Genomic DNA, 13,156 nt, shown 5'->3' with positions numbered 1-13,156 from the left:
TGAAAACCAGTATTTTGTTAAACGGAAAGATTCAGAGATGCTCTCTGGCCCATGTCCCCTATAGATATTGGTATTATAAATAGAACTAAGTCAGGGAGCTAGTGACTTAGAGCATCGTCTTCTTCATTTTCAACATGAATGAGATCAGTCTCTTGTTCCTGGAGCGAGACAGATGTGACAGGAGGTCAAGGAAGCATCAAGTCTGCTTCTGGGTCTGATGTCCCATTCGCCGAGGTCCTCCGCCTTGGCCGCCGGGGCAGTCGGGGTCACCGTGTGCCACGACTCACATCTCTCAGCTGTGGGATGCACTCCACCTGCTCCACCTTTGGCAGAAAAACCAACCGGAGAGCGCCTTCCTTCCCACTCACATGGCAGAGGTCTCTGTTCCTGAGTTTTAAACAATAATAAAGACAAAAAAGCAAATCCCTGTAGTAAGAAACCAGACTTTTCAAACGAAACATTTTATTGTAAATATCTCCTCATAGGTATTCCTCGTGCTTCATTCCCACCCACCCTAGTTTCTGTTGTTTGTTTTGATTTTTTTTTTAAATGATGTTTATTTCAGGACTAGTGTTTCCATGGGGTGTGGTGTTACATTAAAATGACCCCCCTGCACAGCAGGGGTAGAATGGTTCTTTGTAACTTTGGTTCCATGCCCAAGACACATCTTTGTGTGATCTGCTGAATCTGTTTCCATGGTTGATTTGTTTTTTTGCCTTCACAATATATGTTTATAGTTCTTTTCTTCTGGCTTGACATGTACACGTTTCATTAAATGCAGCATATATTGTAGATTTTCACCAGGGTCATGTAGGAACTGTCAAGTAAGAAACCTTGAATAATGGCTTTAAAACACACAGTTGTAGTCCTGGCTACAGGGTAGTTCTTAGCTTTTGATCTCTCTCTCACTGCTGTAAACATTTCTGCCATCTTTGAAGGTTTAGAAGCATTTGTCTCTCTGGGGTTTTATCCGTGTTTTCGGTTACTCTGTAAGACAGAGGGAATATTCTTTAATCACCATTTCTGTCAATAGCTGAAACAGAAGAAAATAATCAAAATGCTTTTAAGAAAAAAAATTATTCTTTACCACCTCTTTGAGTTGTATGATCTTATGCAAGTTACATAAAGAAGGTATCTAAGCTTAATTACATTAATTTCAAATGAGAAAATAGACTATCTATGTCAATGGTTGTTGCAACATAATGCATCTAAAGCAATGAACAGTTCTTGCCTCACAGTAAGTGGCCTGAAACATTAGGTATCATTATTACCTTTTCCTCTGGGCCTTCCAAGGTGAGGCCTGAAGAAACTCAATTGAATCATTATGCCCCAAATATTAATTTAAGATATTATTTTAAAAGCAGTCCTGGCCTGGACAGTGTGGCTCAGTGGTTGAGTATCAACCTCTAAACCAAGAGGTCACCAGGTCGAATCCTGGTCAGGGCACTTGCCCGGGTTGTGGGCTGGATCCCTAGTAGGGGGCCGCAGGAGGCAGCCAATCAATGACTCTCTCTCATCATTGATGTTTCTATTTCTCTATCCCTCTCCCTTCCTCTCTAAAATCAATAAAAGCTTTTTTTAAAAAGCAGGTCTGTCTGTGCCTGTCAGAGACTTCCTTTGATGTCACATTTCCACCCCAACAATTGTATCCGGTGGCAGCTTCCACTCTAAGTCCTGACCTGAGGATTCCCTATGAAGTTTGTCACACAGGTTTCCTGGTTGATCCACGGTATGTCCCTGAAAAGGTACTTCCCTGGGCTATGCCAGTTAGCACTCCTGGCCCTGTTCCTCTTTAAATCCATGTGTCTGGGTTTCACTTGGGTAGAAGTTTAGGACATAGTGTTTCCTTCAAGAAACGCTGGAAACGGCACAGAGGATGTGCTGTTATGTGCTGTGTAAGGTCATGGCTTTCAGAGTCTGAATGACATGGACGGAGAAAATGTGATTCCCATGTTCTCACTGTATGTCTGTCCAAGGACAAGTTATTTAACTTCTCAAAGCCTTAACTTCCCCATCTGTATAATGAAGATACTGATTCTGTAGCGGGATTTTACTGGCACCCAGGAATGGTGACCAAGATCTGAAGTGATGGGACAGGAGGCACTTAGCACTTTCGGTGCTCCATTCAGAGGCAAATTAAAGGTTCAAAGAAACTCCCACCACACGTGAGAGCCAGAAGTATTTGGAATTCATATTTTCAGAGCCACTTGGTCTGCTCCAAAAGACCAGATTCAACTGCGATAAAGGAGGGATAGAGCCCCAGAGGGGAACCATAGTTAGGAAGTGCAGTGGTTGAGATGAGAGCACACTGTGGCAGGGAGGGGAGTATCAAAAGGCACAATGAGAGATTGGCGGTACTTGTACGAAGGAGACTCATGTTCTACCGTTCCACTACAGAGCAATGCTCATCTTCCTTTGTCTATCTGTGCAGAGAACTGGAGGGGGATGATGGGCAGAGACGGGAGCAATAGCTTCCTCCCCAGCAAGAAGCTGTGACTGGGACCCCCATGGTGGCATCCAGATTGGCAGTGGGCGAGCTGGGGCCTCCATCAGTCAGGGAGCAGTGCAGTGAGCATGTTCTGCACAGCTTCTGAGGAACTCAGACCTATGTCCCCCTAATGATCAGTCTTTCATCACCTCCCTTCAAAAGGACATTGAGACCTGGTCGGTAATATCCAGAGGAACGGCATTGGCCACCATTGGAATGGAGAGGCCTGTCCCCCTGCCCTGCTTCCTCTTCCCTGTCCTCCAGAGGAGCTGAGCCTTGAGGAGGGAAGGGAAGGAGCCCTCTTAGAGCCAGAGCTCCCTCCCCCCATCCTTACCCCCCACCCCACCCCCACCCCAGCATAAGGGAAAAAGTGAGATTAAACAGAGGCAAAGATAGAATTTTTTTTTGATATTACAAGATTTTATTTTATTTTTTTTAAATTTTTTTTATTGCTTAAAGTATTCCAAAGGGTAGAATTCTAAGAACTGAAAGTGACTAAAAATTTTGGGAACCAACCTAAGATTCAACTAAAGGACGAAAGAGGGAAATAAGGCAGAAGCTGAGTTTAAGCTATGTTTTGAGAAAAATAGATTATGTTCATATTTACATCCTACTGGGATGAGAGTTCTAAACAACTGGTTACAGCTATAATATTCCCATATTCTCTGGTAAATAAGAAAACTGGTCTCAATGTATATAAAAGGTACTGTAAGGTGTGTACATGTGTATGTGTATGTATAGTGTATGTGTGTGTTTGTATATTTAAAATATGTATGTAAGTACAAAAGTCTTTTACTTGCAAACTTTCAACTTACACACTTTCAGAGATAAATCCTAAATTCTGTTTCAAATCGCACATGTATAATTTCTGTCTTTCATGTTTGTCATGAAAATTCATTTGAGTAAAACTATGTTGGTTTTAAAAAAACAAATGGACTTGCCCAGGCTGGGTGGCTCAGTTGGTTGGAGTGTCGTCCTATACACCAAAAGGTTTAGGGTTAGATTTCTCAGACAGGGCATGTACAGGAGGCAACCAATTGATTTCTCTCTCATATTGATATATTTTTCTCTCTCTCTCTCTCTCTCTCTCTCTCTCTCCCTTCCTCTCTCTAAAATCAATAAACATATCTGCAGGTGAGGATTTAAAATAATAATAATTAATAATAATACAAATGGACTTAAAGGCAGTCTCCCAAAATGTTACATTTCTGTAAATTGAGTAACTTCAAGGCTGCACACTCTAAACTACTCAGCTGTTCTCCTGTGCATACTTTATACCACCCAGATATACTGCTACTTAATTTGCTATATTATTAATACTGTTTTTTTATTCAACGGATTACTAAGTGTCAATTAAGGGCTATTCTGGAGGAAAAGCAACTCAAATCTTGTACAGCTCTCAAGGGATTACAAGGTATAGAGAGGAGGGCCTTGTAATTTCAAAACCCACTTAGTGGGAAGTACCACACACATTCAGGGAGGATGCCTCTGGTTGCTGATATACATGAACATAAATGATGCTCAGAATGTGAGAGAAATGCCCTCTTTCATTTGTGAGGCAGTAGTGTGGTGGTTAAAAGTGGTCTCTAGAATGAGGCTGTCCAGGTACAAATCCTAGGCCTGAGAATTGTAGCTGTGTGGACTTGGGAAAGTTACAAGCTACAGTTCCTCCAACTGGTAAACCAAACAAAAATAACAACTAAAGCAACTAATTATGAGAATCAAATGAGATGATGGAAGTAGAAGTGCCTTGAATATCGTGAAATTCTGCACATTTGGGGCAATTTTGCTGTTATCACCTGGTTTTAGGGGATTTTGTGCAGATTTGTGTATCTGTTGCTTAACACAGTACCTGCCACATAAGTGTTAGCCATAATTGATGTCTATGTGCAAACCTACTCCTTTCCTACCTAGTATTTATTTATAAAGTTGGAGTTTTCTTTCCTAACCCCCCATGTAGTACTTGTGTCTCATGAACTTTATTTGCCTGTTTATTTATTGTTCTTTGGGGGAGGGCTGCTTGTTTTTTTGACGCTCTGAACGTTTGATCCTTTTTTAGAGAATCTCACCCATTTCACTTAAGATATTCTCATTCAATTTGAGAGACTCAGCCCTCTTCTTTATGTGCTGCAAGGCTACCAGCCTTCATGTCAGATGAAGGATATCTGTCAGCCTGTAAAGAAAATATTTTGGATGGAATCAAGCCAAAGAGTTGGTTATAGGAAGACATAATTTTCTGGGCATATCTGCCTAACTCCTCCCTTGTACACGCTGAAGGCCTTCTGCTTGTGTGTTCCGCCTGCAGGTCACCAAGTTGATACTCATGGAAAAAGAAAGTGTCTCTCCTCCACTTATAGAAAAGGTTAAATAACATGAGGTCCAGGAAAGATCCTTGACTAATATAACTTAATAGGATAACCAAAGCTGTCACAGACCGTGATAAATGTATTGAGAATAGCAGCTAGCCTGTTCTCATTTTTAAGTTATGGTATTGAGATCTGTGGTCTCCATACCTGGGTGGACATCAGAATCACCTGATGTGTTTGTTAAAAGTATAGATCAATCCTTGCTCTCTCTCTCTCCCACTATCTACCCAGTAATCTGCTTCATTAATTTAAGTCACAGGAAGACCATAGAAACTTTATTTGAAATGGCATTGAGAATCACTGTCTAAGACTACTTAGACATGGACTTGATTTAGCAACAATAAGACTATTCTATTTTCTTCCTCTAAATTGACATTGACAATAATCTCATTTGAAAACCCAAGATCCAATTTTACTTTCCTGAGTTTTGATGAAGAAAGATGGGGAGAAAGGGTTAAAAAAATCAATCATTTATTAGTTTGTTAGGATTCACAGATATCAGAATTTTCAAACTGGAAAAGATACTGAAAATATATTTCTTCATTTTGAAGATATGGAAGCAACTCTCTGTGTAATGATTATGATGAGAATACTGAGATCCATAGACATCGTGATTCCCAAAGCAAATCTGTTAACTAGAAAAAAAAAATCTTGATTCTCACTATACTTCCCCAATAAACACCCAACTGGATTGGATCCATTTCTCATTTTATGGCATTTAAGCTAATCAAACCATGTGCATTTTTTTAAACATGGGCCTAATAACCACATGTATATACCTATCAGAACCACATTTTGAGAATTAAATGGAATCTTACCTTTAAGAGGCACCTTGACATCAAGGCCATAGAATAAAGGCAAGAGAGAAGAACAAGAATAGAAACAGAAACTGCAGAAGAAAAAGAAGAAGATTATGTAAATCTGAATTTCTGTAGTGCTATTCAGGTAGTACAAACCTCAGCTTTTCCACATTGTTCATCTGATCACTTCTCACATAACACCAAATACCTTTTGTTTCAAAAAACATACCTTTTACTTGTCTACTGGCAAAGCAACACAATGAATAACTAAGTGGTGTTCGGCTAACATCGACTCATACATTTTAGAATTCTGAGAGGGTCTTACAGATAATTGGTGTAAGCCCTTAATTGTATAAGTACAGAAAAAAAGCACAGATCATTTCATCAATAGACTAACTTCATGGCATAGTTCAGTTTAGAGCATGGACCTCCCAAGCCTTACTCTATTATATGTTATTGTCTCATTTTTAATGCATGGAAGATTATTTCAAAAACACAAAATATGATCAGAGCATACACTTAATCACTCAATGCTGTCATTGATTGGTTAGTGTGTTAGGTTTTAGGACTAAGGTTCATCTGGAAGAATAATAATATGTAGGGTAAACATATGACAAATTAGCCACAGTGGGATACCCCAGAGAGGGAAATGGGATACTATCAGTAATTACACCAGGGCAACAGGTGTAAACTGGGTCTGTCCTGCACCGGTGGGTTTGTGTGGCCATCCTATTGGTGTGACATCTGCCTATACATCGGTGACACTTTGGATAATGAATATAAGATGCGGTTCTAGCCTTCATGCTTCTGAGATAGATCTCACTTTACTTGACCTACAGAAGTTAAATGAAGTCTGATTTGTTTATCTTCACCAAGAATCTTCACTAGAGAAGCAGATAGTTGATGGACCAACAGATCTTGTGTAGCACTAGTATATAACCAACTCTATACTAATTATAACAGGTCACAGGTGAGGTCAGTTTTTTCCAATACTGAGTTCTTCAGTGATTTACTCTTACATAGGCAGGAAGTCTTTGCCTTGTATTCAATCTCTAGGAGCATTCTGTTGCATGGCTTCCTGTATGGCATGTACAGCATTCTCATATTAGGGGCATGTTATTTGCATATTCCTTTAATGTCACTGTTTAGAAGGCTCTTGCTTCACTATGGCAAAATTGTATGAACAAGTTGTAAACATGGTGCTAAGAGCCATGTAGCAGTGACTACTCTATTAGTCTAAAATGCAGAAACGGTCCTTTTTATTTCACTCCTTGAAGATGAAGAGGGGTATGGTGGCACCTGCCACAGGAGAGGATGGAGAAGGAGAGGAATGGGAGGCTTCCAATATTCCCAGGAGAAGTTCAAATGTCAGCACTACCTCTTGGGCATGAATGAGAAGATGCCCAACCGCTCAGCCTGTAATGAGATTCTTAGTCTATGCAGTGTGGTGGGCAGACCTCTGGTCCTGGTTAGCCATGGGGTGATTATACAATCTTGGGAAAATTGTTTAATCTCTGGGTTATTGTTTTACTAAGGGGATCACAGAATAATTATGAGAATCAAATGAGCTGATGGAAGTGGAAGTGCTTTGGATATAGTGAAAAGCTGCACATTTTGGGCAATTTTGCTGTTTGCTGTTATCCCCTGATTTATATTAATGGTGTGCATGGGAACTAGGAACAAAGAAAGGATATTTTATGTACCTTGAGAAGGTGTTCAAGTATTCCAAGGAAAAGAGTGGAGACTATCTCTGACATAAGTGATCTTTAGCATTTTTACTAGGCTTGTAGATAAGTAGAACTGAGATCAAGTGAATAGAAGAATAGAAGGTGCTCATCTCTCATTCAAACTCTAATCAGAAACAAACTAGGTTATTTTTGAAGTGACTTAATTTACTCCTATATGTGGTATATGTTGCTTTGATAACTAAAGAATCCATATTTTCTGTTAAGTATATTATCTCATTATCATAAATGTTTAGGAAGGTCAGATCCATAAAATGAAAAGTTCACATGGAATTCTGAACTAAACATCATCTTAATCTCCCTCCTCCCAACATTATGGGGGTTATTAAGAGAATGGCCACCGGGGTGACATTTGTAGATTAAAAAAAAAAAATCCTGTGTTTGTTTTCCTCAGTTGAATGGGAACTGAACTGAACTAAAGTTTCTGGGGGCAGAACGGTTTTAGCTGTAAATTTGTCCTTGAGCCAGCCCCAGGGCTGTTTAAGGATTAGCAGAGAGAATGACTAGAGCCAAGAACTCGCCATTCAAAACTGTGGAAACTGGAAGACATCGCGTGTCCTTTGACAACCAGGGAAGCTGTAGGGAAATCCTGCCTTTTGTGGGTCTTCTTGCCAAAAACTTGGGAAATGAGACTAAGTCCTTGTTTAACTTGGCCTCATTCAATCCTGGAGAACTAAAGAGCACACTTCTGAAATGAGGAAAATTCAAATTTAAAAATTTATACTTTTAAATTTGACTTTCTTACTGCTTTCACCAACCACTAATTTGTTCCTCATGGAGAGGAGGTGAATGCAAGTGTTATCATCCCTATTCTATAGACACGGCTTAGACACAGGGGGTCTTACCCAACGTCAAATAAGTACCTGAAGACCGGCCTACATAAGAATCCAGGTGCTGATGATCTGGCTAATAGCTCCCCTCCAGCTCCATCTGAACTCACATATGTGGACAACTACAGAAGCAACTTGGGATGAGCCAAGTTCTAACCATAGTCTCAGAAATGCCACATGGTTTGCTATTTTCTTCTTGGGTGACTATGGAAGATACAGGAAAGCGTTATATTATTTTGCAACGTAGGGATCAGGCAGCTACTTCGAGCCCATCAGATTGGAACTCAGGGAAAACCTCTCGCCATCTTGGCTGTGTTCCTCAGCAGGCGCTCCTGGCATCACTGGAAGGATAACTTTGTTGTGCCAGACTGTTTAATTCACCGCAGAGCTTGTTTAGCACCCCTGCACAAGTGCCCCTTCTCCCACCACACACACACCTGCAAATGTCCTCTTTAAGAAAGACTATGCTTTAACCCCCCAAAAGTGCTGGCTCGCTTGGAAGAAGCAGTGATTTTTGTAGACCACTGGTGGAAATGACACGAGGAAGTGACAAGAGGGCATAATTATCATATGTCAATCTACATTTATGAATTTATTTTTGAGGTGAAATTGCAGTATCAGGAATGAACGGCTTTTTATGAATAATAATGGGATTTTTTTTAAAAGGTGCTAAACGTATTTTTAAGAGAAAACAGAATAACAAAACTCAAAAGAAATGTTTGAAAAGGAAATAAAGATGAAGAAGGGGAAACTGAGGAAGGAAAACACTTACAGAAAAGAATGGGAATCAACACAAAAGGCAAAGTACCGAGGGCAGCACCTAGGCTGGGATCCCGGTGCCTGACTCAGGTGAGGCCTACGTCTATACAGCTGCCTACCCAAAGTACACAGTACCCGAGACGAAAGAAAGAACACACACAGTGAGTGAAACTGGCATTAACTTCTGATTATAAAGTAAAGTTAAAATAGATGTTGACCTTAACACCTACCTTTTCCTCTAAGTCCTTTATCTGTCTTTTCTGGATGTCTGTTTTATCTTCTAAATCACGGATTCTCTGCAGAAAGAAGAAAAAGGAAAAAGCATGAGTGGGCATTAAGTTGAACCAAAAGATTCTTCGCCAAGCTAAAACAGTCAGCTTTCTATAAAAACATTACCAATAGTATTAGCAGCTGGAAATATCACATATACATTTTTTTCATACCCAATTCCTGCATTTTCAAAATCACCTGCACCTGTGGTGGAAGTGATTCGCTAACCCTCTCTACTGGGTCTATCCCTGCAGACCCTTTCCTCATGAGAGATACAGTCCCCATCCATTGTGCTTGGGCTTGACCATGGGACCAGTGTTGGCGGGTGGGATGTGACTTGTGGAATGCTGCCTCCTAGCAGGGACAGTGTGAATCAGAACTAGTGAACAAGAAACTAACGTCGTTGTAAACCATCTGGATTAAGATTTTTGGTTGGTTGTTACTACAGTAAAAACTGGATAAAGCTAACACAAATGCAAACAAGCCCATTGGTTTTTGCTAACCTTTCTTTTCAACCTTATTTTAACTCTGTTTCAGGGTGGAATTTCCTCACAAAACACGACTGGCCAGTTCTCATAATATACAGTAGAGATTACACTTCCATAAAAATTTCAAGGAGGGAACTGATAAATCAGGGAAAAAGCAAACATGAGAAAAATAACCCAACTAATCCTGAAGACAATAAAGTTCCAGGACTATTTTTGGATTTGTCTGTCAACTAGACAAATGGCTTCAGAGTTCTCTGTTACCTTGGGGAGTCTGTTAGCCGCAAAGTTCCCGACTACCTCTGAGGTGTGCTAAGTGCCAAGTTGCCCACGCACTGTTCTTATTGATGTTATCAAATAACCCCTGTTCCTTTTCCACTCACCTAGATCTCTGATGACCACATGATTCCTTCTTGTACAGCCCATCTGGATTTTGTACCAGTTGCTTGTTACAGCTTCTGCGTGACAAATGCTATATAGCTTGGCACTCCCAATTCTGGAATTCTTATGGAATCTGCCTTTGACCTTTTCCTCACCATCTAAGCTAAGACATAAACTAAGAGTTGGATGAAGAATCTGGGCTATAAATGAATATTGGGTGTCTATTCTGAACCTCGCTGGTGTAGATGAATCACAAATCACACACAACTCAAGCTGCATAAGTCAGTTAGGAAAGTGGTTATGTGCAGTGGCCTTGGGGTCAGGTGGACCTGGGTAGATGAATCACAAATCACACACAACTCAAGCTGCATACGTCAGTTAGGAAAGTGGTTGGTTACGGGCAGTGGCCTTGGAGTCAGGTGGACCTGGACTGCAATTCTGGTTCTGTTGCTTACTATCTGTGTCATCTTGGGCAAACCATTTAAGCGCTCTTATTTCAGAATCATTCTCTCTTAAATTGGGATATTAAGGATATTTACCTTCGTGGGCTCTTTTATAGATTAAATGAAATGATGTGAGTAGAGCCCTTAGCTTACTTGCTGACATGCAGCAAATGCCAGGAAGTAAGTGGCATCTTCCAAGCTTTGTTGCTCTTTGTTCTGGGAATAAAGGGAAAGGCCCTTGTGTTCTTTCACCCCATTCAGATTGTGTGATCAGACTAGGTATGGGCTGGGCTGAGTAACAGGAGGAAAGTATTACTCCTGTCCTGGAGGAAGTCCTGCCTTCCTGCATAGCAGGGAGAATCAGGCTCCATGAGAGTCAAAGTGTATTTCATGACAAAGCAGTTGCAGAAACAGTAGTAAAATGCAGTGCTTCTACAATGCCAATTTTCTTAAGATGAAATCATTACAAAACAGTCCTCCCTTATCTAAAGGTAGGTAGAAAACAAAAGTGATTTATTTTACTCTGAAAATAGCGTCTCACTCCTGGGCTTCTCCACACCCATACTCAGCACTGTGTACTTGGTACTGAGTCCCACTTGCTTAGTACCATCCCTAAGCAGAAGTCACTCATCCTCACCTGGTGGGCTTGCTGCAAGAGCTCCATTCTCTCCTGAAGGATCTGACAGTCATATTCTCGGCTCTTTCTCAGCATCTGCCGCCGTAGCTTCTCTACCGCCGTCCTCAGCTCCTCTTGTTGTTTCTCACTCAGCAGTTCACCAAACTTGATGACAGTTTCTTGCTGCAGAGCATTGTACAAAGTAGCTTCTAGTTCCTGGATTCTCTGGCAAATGAAATGAGAAAAGTCTAACTTTGGAATTGAGCATTTTCTATGTGGTGTGTGAGTGTACACATAAGTGTGTGTATGGGAAGAGATATGTTATGTTATGTTAGTCTTACAGGATCATAGCAATTAAATGCATTTCATAGTTTTTCCAAACTAACTACCCACATAATAATCCCCTTTATAAGAGTCCGTAAGAATCATTTATCCAATATGTTAACTTCTTAGATGATGAGAAATTTGTTATTTTTCTTGGACAACTTTCATTGTTAAAAAGTTCTTACTTTGTTATAATAACTGTACATTCTTCTATTCTGAAATGTAGCTGAAAATAAGTTTGTTTTCTCTTCCATTTGACAGCCCTTCAAATATTTAAAGACATCTATTATAGTGGCCACATTTTTAGAAATAAGTATTGAAAAGTGGTCAAAGTTGGAATACAATACTTGGAACTAGAGGTAAATTTAATGCACAGAATGCCACGACTCTTCCACATGACAGGCCTCTGTACCTGAAGATGGCTTTATAATCCCCACATTTCTTCTTAAAATAAAAATCAGGAAATATGATCTAAAAATGGCCTGGAGCTTCTGGAATTGGTCTGTTTTTTAAAATATATTTTTATTGATTTCAGAGAGGAAGGGAGAGGAGAGAGAGATAGAAACATCACTGATGAGAGAGAATCATTGATTGGCTGCTTCCTGCACGTTCCGATCTGGGGGATTGAGCCTGCAACCCGGACATGGGCCCTGACTAGGAAATAAAATGTGCCCTCCAGGTTCATAGATAGACACTCAACCACTGAGCCACACCGCCTGGGCAAGTCTTCTCTTGTTTTAGATGAAGAGTCTACTCTTCCTTACATCTCAGTTTTGGATTATTTTGAAACATGTTTCAGACACAGTTGCCAAAATCTACAGTCTTGTTCCCTGTGACTGTGACAGAGGTAAACAGACATGCCCTGGTGAGGGATGTTTTCCTAACTCTTGTCATAGATTATGCAGATCTCATCTTTTTCAAGTTAAATACTATTGTCTGAATGAGTACACACAGCTTAATTGTTTCATGTACAGGTAGAGGAGGCAAGGATAAAGGGTGGGAGGGAGGGGAAGAATCGTTTCCTTCTTTATTCTCTAGTGGCCAACTCATTCTCTCCTTTCCCCATCAAGTAATGCTCAGAACCTCTTATTCATCTTGGAGGGGAAATACCAATTTATCTTTGTTATGAGCAGAAACTAAGTGCTTCACTCTTTTCCCAAAAGTGACTCAGGCTGCTTCCAGGAAAGCATTAGAAAAACTTCTACAAGCAACTCCCTGAAATGTTCCTCTTCTAAGTTTGCTCTTTTTCTCTTGAGTCATTGTTGTGAATTAATGATGGGGGGTTTGCTTATGGACAGAAGAAATGCAAGCTCTAGCCCAATATTAGGAATTGCTTGTTATGACTTTTGTACAGGAGAGTGAGTTAAGAGTGCTCCTCACTCAGCATGATCTGTGGGAGAGAAGGTACAGCCGATTTACTGATACAGCTTTGCTTATGGTGGCTGGATTATGGTAGTTAAGACCACAATGTCTGCAGTCAGATCTAAACACTACCTACTTACCAGTTTGGGCAGATTCCTTTCACTCTCTAAACCTTCATGTCCTCATATGTAATAGAGGAATAATATCACCTATATCTCTTAGGGTTGTTGTGGGAAATAAGTGAATTAAAAATATATATAACAAACATTAAAGACTTTATTAGTCTA

The 13,156-nt window shown here is 40.3% G+C and overlaps 1 protein-coding gene across 4 annotated transcripts in view; it reads right to left on the bottom strand.

Annotated features, from left to right (window-relative positions):
• Window positions 1-442: 442 nt before the first annotated feature.
• Window positions 443-13,156, bottom strand: part of JAKMIP2 (janus kinase and microtubule interacting protein 2) — a 127,023-nt gene continuing 114,309 nt past the window's right edge. For 3 of the 4 annotated variants that reach the window (XM_005877649.2, XM_014548880.1, XM_005877648.2), the window contains 4 exons: window positions 11,205-11,408; window positions 9,219-9,284; window positions 5,673-5,743; window positions 446-987 (listed from right to left, as the gene is read on the bottom strand). In XM_005877649.2, the coding sequence (XP_005877711.1) occupies window positions 5,693-5,743; window positions 9,219-9,284; window positions 11,205-11,408 (321 nt within the window). In that variant the 3' untranslated portion in view covers window positions 446-987; window positions 5,673-5,692. Of the gene's footprint in view, window positions 988-5,672; window positions 5,744-9,218; window positions 9,285-11,204; window positions 11,409-13,156 lie in introns of all 4 variants that reach the window. The other variant, XM_005877647.2, reaches the window with a different exon arrangement.

Source organism: Myotis brandtii, unplaced genomic scaffold (genome assembly GCF_000412655.1).
Source record: "Myotis brandtii unplaced genomic scaffold, ASM41265v1 scaffold524, whole genome shotgun sequence".
In the NCBI taxonomy this organism is placed as follows: domain Eukaryota; kingdom Metazoa; phylum Chordata; class Mammalia; order Chiroptera; family Vespertilionidae; genus Myotis; species Myotis brandtii.
The sequence above is the reverse complement of the archived record's forward strand: the minus strand, read 5'-3'. Positions and strand labels throughout refer to the sequence as shown.